The sequence below is a fragment of the Sinocyclocheilus anshuiensis genome, unplaced genomic scaffold (assembly GCF_001515605.1).
Source record: "Sinocyclocheilus anshuiensis isolate Anshui unplaced genomic scaffold, SAMN03320099.WGS_v1.1 scaffold438, whole genome shotgun sequence".
Classification (NCBI taxonomy): domain Eukaryota; kingdom Metazoa; phylum Chordata; class Actinopteri; order Cypriniformes; family Cyprinidae; genus Sinocyclocheilus; species Sinocyclocheilus anshuiensis.
Window position 1 is genome coordinate 1,271,365 of NW_015546118.1, and position 8,678 is coordinate 1,280,042.

The window sequence follows — 8,678 nt, forward strand, 5'->3', positions numbered from 1 at the left end:
CGCTCAGTGCTATCGTGTCTCTGGACTGGAGCAGAGTGTGTGTGCGGTGCGGTGATTAGCGTGACACAGCGCGAAACCAGACTTGTTTTTTTCCTCAATGGAAAGCATATTTACACTGTTTGAATCGTTCCCTGTTCCCTGTCCCCTATATAGTGCACTACGTGACAGTCACTGTACAGAAAATACTAATTCTGTGGGCAAGTGACCGATTTCAGCCGTGGCTTCAGCGTCTATTTTATAGTGTAGGGGGCGGGTGCTTCGGATTCTAGAGAGCATTTGATTGGACAGAAAGTTTCTGTTATACTGTATTATGATAGCACTTTTTTTAAACTAAATTTCAACATCGTGATAATACCGCACACCGTGATAAAAGCATTAGCAATTAAGCGCAACATGAAAAATTGATACCGGCATATCCCTAATACTAACACCCAAAAAACTTTAAAGAGCATTATTTTTGTTTTATATTTTATTTTGTGGTTTACCACCTGATCTTAGAGTCTGTGGTTTCTGGCAAGCCATTGTGTTTTTTGTTTGTACTCTTCTCTGATTTGTGTGAAATGAAATTACATTTACGTTTGTTAATTTATTACAAAGAAGGAATACAAAAAAGCAAAATTTTAAGAGTGTTCAGAGAAGTGGGCTAGAATAAAGATGAGAGTAAGAAGTAGTAAAGAGAAGAATTGCATTAGAAAAGTATAATTTCTCTTTTCACTGTTTTGTTTTTGCACAAAAAGACTCACAAAAGGATTAAAGGGGTCATGAACTGAGGAATTAAAATTCCCTTGATCTTTCGATATGTAAGAGGTCATTGTATTATAACAACATTCTGTAAGTTTCAGAACTCAAAACTTTCTCATTAGTCTGAAAATGGCTTATATTGAAGCCAATCTGCCAATTCGTCAAAATGTGCCACTTTATGATGTAATAGTGTGACTAAGCACCACCTCTGCAGAAGAAGATCTAGTTCTACATCGCTGCCTGTTTAGCCCCGCCCACCGATTTGCACACGTGGTAGGTAGCACTGTTAGAAACAGGTGATTCCGTCCCCCGCACTTTTTTGACCCACCACCAATATTTACGCCCTTGTTCTCTGATTTGTTACTAAGATTTGAGTGAACCAACATTCAGCCAATCAGAAGGCGAATCATCTCTTGGGCACGTCTGCCATGAGCTTAAAATCTCCTGCTGCTCTCGCAATTTCTTTCGTTCATTCACTTCTTTGCTCTTTGGTGGTCTGGGGTAAAATGAACCCCAGCACCCCAGAAAAAAGCAGAGGACGATTACGTCCTTTTTTTCAAACACACACAGTAAGTAAGTGTTATGTCGCGATGACACGAATCACGCAATCAAGTTTCCATGTTATGATTTAACTTACTGTAACGTCGCGTCTACACTGGATGCGATCGATGCGATCATGCGACGCGACAAAAGACAATAGAACCCGTTAAGAATCTCATCACATTGCGGGGATCCAGTGTGTATTAAATGCTCTCCTACTTGTCGCTTTGGATAAAAGCATCTGCTAAATGAGACATAACTGATTATTGGGTTCTGCTGTCTTTTGTCGCGTCGTGCTGCTTGCGTTATCCTTTCCCAATAAAGCAAAGTTGTTTTGCGCCGAATATTTCTCATCATACTTTATCATATTTTAGTACTTTAATTCATGTCCTAAATTTTAACTGGTCTGTAGGAAAGGCAGGCTGTCGCATCACTGACAGAGAGAGGGGAGGACAGTTGCTCGACCTCTCCAGAATGTGTACAGGTGAGATATGTCTGAAAAAAGAGGACTATTTTAAGGCAGTGATTTCTTAATTGGGACTACTTACAAACCATGTCCACACTAAATTGTTTGTAGTTCCTGTACCCTTTAAGCTTTAAACACATTTGTTGTCTTTTCTGAAAGACACTTTTTTGTCCAACTGTTAAGAATTAAGATAAAAGTTATTGTTCAAGTGTAGTGTAACTGAAATATTGTGCATAAAATATCTTTATTTCATCAAAATAACGTATAGATGCCCACAGTGGTCTCAAAGTCCCAAGTCCTGCAGTTGTTTTTCAAATTTGAGTATGATATCACAAAAATAGGTTAATAAATTATTTTTAGAATTTATTATATGAACATGAATGTACTTACTTTGTACATTATATACATAATTTGTTTGCCTTTGAGGGTCACATCACCTGACAGCTGTCCCCCCACTTTTAAAATGGCTGCTATGCCCCTGCAACACAGCAAACACCATGCTGACAGGACAGGTCACACCGATCCAGCAGTTTAGCTGTGGATTCACGCTAAGGGAGGCAGGCTAGGGCTGGGGGAGAGGGTTGTTTGTCCCACAGCAATGACAACCCAATGAGACTGAAGCTTACAGGGGGTGACAACAAAACTGCAGCTATACTCTCCTTATAATAACTGGATGCATTTCACAGACATGCTAAGACAGAACAGTTAGCATGTTTTGCTCAAACTTTCGCCATGGCATTAGAGCTGGTACACCGTTGTCGCTTGATTAAGGGGCGGTCATATTATAATGAGATCCCTTTGTCACATCACCAAGGGAGCGAAATCAGATGCGCTCGTTTTCACTTGCAGAGAAAGGCTTACCAAAACAAAGTTGCTGGGTTAATCTTTTTCATCTTTCCTTGGTTGGTAGATGCACCGGGGACCTGATTATAGCACTTAAAAAAAAGTCATGAAAAAGTCAGATTTTCATTATATGTCAGATAATATTATGAGTGGACATTATAATGAGAACAGAGACAAAATAAAAAACAAAAGGAAGTTCATGATCCCTTTTAGATACATGTGTCATGTGACACAATTGTTAAGGAAAGTACTTGCATCCAGTCTTAAATGTAGGATTAAGGATTCCATGAAAACATAAAATCGCAACAAATAGTTATGTGGGAAGATCATTTGGCTTAATTATTCACACACAAAGTGATCAGATCATTGTTAACAACACAGAATGAGGCACAATTAGAGGCAAATCAAATAAGCACATTGTCTTTGCCCTTTCATTTAAGTTTCTTTAAACACCTACTTAAAATCTTGGCTAAATTTGGTATAGTATGCTACTCTTACTATATCTACAATGTCTTTATATGGAGTACAGATGCAAAATGGCAAAATGAGGCAGAGAAGTGAAATTTAATATAAATGCATATTAGAAATAATCCTGCCAGACCACCAAGTCGTTTAAGTTGAAAATGTTCAAGCCAAATCTGATCTTTGAATCCCTTTTAACCCATGTGCCTTATTTCAGCAATGTATTCACTATCTGCCCACATGTTAGCAAACAGTCAGGAATAACACGCTCACTCACACACACCTGAGAGTGAAAGTGTTGATGGGCGTCTTCTCCAATGAGGAATAAGTCTCCTGTTGTGAGTACAAATCAGCAGTAACTGATATTCCGGAGCCCTCCAGCATCACGGTCACACTTCTGGGCAAGAGTTCCTCCAGCTCAGCCGTAAATGACAGACTAAGGATCCGTCCGTAACTTAGCAACCTGTTCCCCAGATATTTATCTGCAATATAAAGATAAAACATTTAACAATTACCGTGCACATTCCAATTTGTATGACCATGGTGTGATTAAGCAAACATGAGTGTAACATCTATCTGATATCAACAGCTGGGCTGTGAATTGAGTTAAGTGGTTTGCTCAAGGGCAGCGCAGAATTTTCTGGAACACAAACTCACAACCTGCAGATTACCAGCACATTACACCAGCCACTGAGCCGCAATGACCCGATTACCAAAGATAAACAACGGCACAATGAAGAGTGTATGACTGTGAAAGATAACAACTGTAAAAATATAATAGGAAGCCAAAATGTTCACTTTCAGAAAGAAAGTGGATTTTTCTGCTTTGGAGAAAAAAGACGGTTGTATCTCTCTGATCTTATTGTGTTTGTACATCTCTATATGCAAGAGGGTGTAAGAGGACGAACATAATTGCCACTCATATCTTCCAGCCTCATTAAAAAGCTTTAACAAGACTTCAAAGAACCCCATGCTGAGCTTCCTCAAAAATTCACATGCACGGACACACACACAGACACACATTCACATTCATACATATATACTGTATGCATATAATATATATATATACAGTGGGTACGGAAAGTATTCAGAACCCCTTCAATTTTTCACTCTTTGTTATATTGCAGCCATTTGCTAAAATCATTTAAGTTAATTTTTTTTCCTCATTAATGTACACACAGCACCCCATATTGACAGAAAAACACAGAATCGTTGACATTTTTGCAGATTTATTGTGATATTTCAGTTTTTCTTTTTTAATAAATCTGCAACAATGTCAACGATTCTGTGTTTTTCTGTCAATATGGGGTGCTGTGTGTACATTAATGAGGAAAAAAAATGAACTTAAATGATTTTAGCAAATGGCTGCAATATAACAAAGAGTGAAAAATTTAAGGGGGTCTGAATACTTTCCGTACCCACTATATATATATATATATATTAAAGCTCATAAAGTCATCTCCATTGAATAAGTCTGTAAAATAGAAAAGGCCGGAGTGGATGTTAAGTAGCTGGTACATTTTAAATAGCATCAGCAGTCAAGCTCGCCATTAGCTCTACTGCATTCCTTTTGTAGCAGTAGTATTTAAAATACCAGTAGAGAATACAGAAGCATGTGGTACTGAGACTTTTTCTAAATTCAATAGCACAGGACTGGTGTTCTTGTACTATATTTATGTATAGATACTGTGCTTTATCTATTTTCTGAGGTAACTCTGCAAACATAGTGGCTTTATGCAGAAAAATGCAAATGTTTTTTTAATGCATTCCAAATTAATTTGCATGATGCAAATATTTGGTTTTGAGCATTGCAAAAGTTATGCATGAACAAGTAAACATGAAATATGATATTTAAAAACAGTTGCACTGAAATGTATGTTTTTGTCAGTTTGTGTTACTCATGTATGGATTATTGCCTCCAGGAGCTTCAAGTCGAGATGCCTGCAGTGCAACAAGGCACTGCAAATGTAAATGTGATATAGCAAACAGCGAGCCAGCACTTGAAAAAAATTGTTAAAATAAATGATCAATTTAAAAATAAAAGGTGCACAGCAATGCAAAACAAAGTTATTGATTCCAACATATAATAATGCATATAGAATATAATATATAAATAAAAGTGTCAGCTAATATAAAACTGCAATTATGAGAAGGAATTCTGAGATATAAAGACAAAATTATGACTGAGACTAAATTCTCAACTGCAGAATGAAAATCGAATATTAAAACATACCATAACAACCTTGTTTTATCTTATTTGAACTCTTTGTTCGTTGTTCTGCACACCCTTTTAAATAATGCTTACACCCATCCCAAGGGGTCTGTGTGTGTGTGTGTTTGTGTGTGTGTATACTTGTTTATGCTACATTGTGGGGATCAAATGTCCCCACAAGGATAGTAAAACCTGCCATTTTTAAAAAATATAAAAAAATAGTAAATTATGTTTATCTGAAAGTGTAACAATGCAAACAGGTTTTCTGTAAGGGGATAGAAAATATTGTTTGGTCAGTATAAAAGTAATAGAAGTCTATGGAAAGTCCCCACAATTCACAGAAACAAACATGTGTGTGTGTGTGTGAGAGAGAGAGTTTAATTATTTGTTTTTGATGGGGCACCTCCAAGCAGCTGGTGCCCCAGGGTCTCGCCGGACCATAATTCCTCCTTGGGGCCACTGTATCTGTAGGCGGTTAGTCTTTACTCTTCACAGAAGTTAATGCTTGCTTCAGTCAAAGAACATTTTCCAGAGATGAGTTACACATCTCGGGACATAAAGCGATAGTAATACCTGTGAAAAATTTGATAGAATAGGATGGAGAGGGTAAGCTAAGGGAAAGACAGACTGTAAAATTTTTGCCCAGACACTAGAATGGCCAGTGGTTACAGTAAAATTGTTTTATTGTTTTGGGACTTTGAGAGAAACACCTACACTTGCTGGCGGTGATTAGATGCTCTGCTTAGGGATAGAGGTTCAGTAATGTCATCCCTTCCTTTTCTTTTACTCTCAATACTTTTGTCTTATGGGCCATTCACACATCTTGCCTTTACACGGCAAAAGAAGTGCAAAAACCCCAACAACAATAAATTGCATTCTGTGGCCCCTTAAACATTAGTTACCCATGTAGGATCTGTAATTTAATGTGTGAAGTAACAGAAAATATTAAAAGGTTCCAAAGTTTCAATCAATACACACATTCAAATCATTTACTTGTCTAATTGTGATGCTGTAATGGAGTACGTGGCGACTCATAATTCTTTGCATACTGTCGCAAGTCAACACAGAAATCATAGCAAAATGATTGTCCTTCCTGTTATCTAAAGCATTGGCTGCTCAGTGGGATCAAATCTCTCATTGGACCATTATGTGGCACCCCTAGGAGTTTTTTGTTCCCATCATCTCTTCACCATCAAACTGAACCCTGAAATACATGCACGGCGCCGCATGCATCACCTGAAACAAAGAGCTGTACAACATTCTAAGCCCCGACAACCTGAAAGCTTGTTAGATACTTAGCAGGAGTGTTTCTTCTCCGCCCCCCCGCCGTTCCACATGCGGAGACAAGTATGAGTCAACTTCAACAAAAGGAGGCTAAAATGTTCTGTACCTGTTGGATTCCTGTTGTTTTCAGGTCTGACATAACGCTGAAAGCAAACTCCAGCACCCGTAGAGATGCTGAGGCAAATTTTAACTTGGAAAAAAAAATATCTACAGTGGGTGTTTTTTTTTTTTTCCAACAGCCGAAACAGATTCTCTGGAGACACTCGACAATCTGAGTCTGGTGAAACAACTGAAGCTAGAAATGAGAAAATATAATAAAAAGTAATGTAAGTTCAAAAGAATACAGTATCCCTCATAGCATTCAGCACTACCTGTTTAACTCCCATCCCTTCAAGATCAAATTTGATTAAATGGAGGTGTTAACCCTGTCTCAGACAAACAAATTAATCGTCACCACGACGACAAAGCCTGGTGACATTTAGCGAGCCGCCATCAAACTTAACAATCAATCCGGGCTTTAACTTTTCCCTGACTCAATTAAACCCACTGAGCCTCAATTAAATTTCCTCAGCTTCACACAAACAATCCCTCTGAGGGGATGGATTGAGCATCTGGGTCGTTTTTATAGGGAGAGGCCTGCTGAAATGCATTTTCTACATCTTTCTGGGGTTTTTGGTTTGTACTTTAAAGGGCAGAATGTGAAGAAATAATCTCTAAAGTAACGGAAATTAAACTATTTATTTTTAACATTCAATGTTTGAACAGTTGCAATAAAACTCAGACCGGGTAGACGACATAGTCAATGTGATGCAAATGAAAGCAAAGCTGTGAATTCAGTCCATTCAACACTATGCAAACGGATAGTTCACCCAAAATTGAAAATTCTGTCATCATTTACTCACCTTCATTTGGTTCCAAAATGAATGTATTTCATAATTTCATATGAATAAAATGATGTTACAAAATAAACATTTATTTTTAATGCATAATTTTAATTACAATTAAATATTTATAATTTAATAAATATTTGTTTATACTGTACATAATTACACAAATACAAATAAATGCAATACAAAAATGAAAAAATATATTCAAATATTAAAACTATATATATATATATATAATTTTTATATATATGAATTTGATATCTATAATGCACAAGAAGAAGAAGAAGTTTTATTTATATAGTGCCTTTCCATAGCTCAAGGTCACTTTACATAGTGCTAAACAAAACATTTGCACATATACACAATACAAACACATAAGGCCACATATAGCCACATTATCCAAAATACATATTAAAATGAGTCTTGAATGTAGACAAAGATGGTATATTACGAAGTGTAAGGGGTAGCGAATTCCATAATTTCGGAGCATTAACACTAAATGACCTACCACCTACAGTGGACAGCCGAAAACGAGGAATGGACAAAAGACCAAGCTCAGATGATCTGAGAGACCGGGCAGGAGAATAGGAGTACAGTAGGTCAGACAGATATGGAGGCGCAAGACCATTTAATGCCTTAAACGTTAGAAGTAATATCTTAAAGTGAATACGTGATGCCACAGGTAGCCAGTGAAGATCATGCAGTAGAGGAGTAATGTGAGCAGAACGCCTGGTGGAGGTGAGGACACTTGGACAAAAGACCAAGCTCAGATGATCTGAGAGACCGGGCAGGAGAATAGGAGTACAGTAGGTCAGACAGATATGGAGGCGCAAGACCATTTAATGCCTTAAACGTTAGAAGTAATATCTTAAAGTGAATACGTGATGCCACAGGTAGCCAGTGAAGATCATGCAATAGAGGAGTAATGTGAGCAGAGGTGAGAACTCTTGCTGCTGAGTTTTGAACACTGTAAACTTGCAATAAGTTTTTTACAACATGTTGAATGTCGAAAGATGTATTTTCAATGCCTTATTACCTGCATGATTACATCACAGCATACAGTATACAACAACAAATATACAGCAAGTGTACTTCTCTCTCTTACAGCATTATTTTTGTTTGGATCACATAACATATAAAGTCTATCCTGTACGGTGGCCGAGAGAGCTCAATGTGCTGCAACTTCAGAAAACACATGCAAATAGAAAAAGCACCAGCAAATCAAGAAAACATCTTCATCAGT

At 37.4% G+C, this 8,678-nt stretch overlaps 1 protein-coding gene across 1 annotated transcript in view; it reads right to left on the reverse strand.

The window, feature by feature from the left end:
• Positions 1 to 8,678, reverse strand: part of lamc3 (laminin, gamma 3) — an 82,158-nt gene that overhangs the window by 30,297 nt on the left and 43,183 nt on the right. The window contains exon 10 of the mRNA XM_016502805.1: positions 3,336 to 3,534. Within this exon, the coding sequence (XP_016358291.1) occupies positions 3,336 to 3,534 (199 nt within the window). The remainder of the gene's footprint in view (positions 1 to 3,335; positions 3,535 to 8,678) is intronic.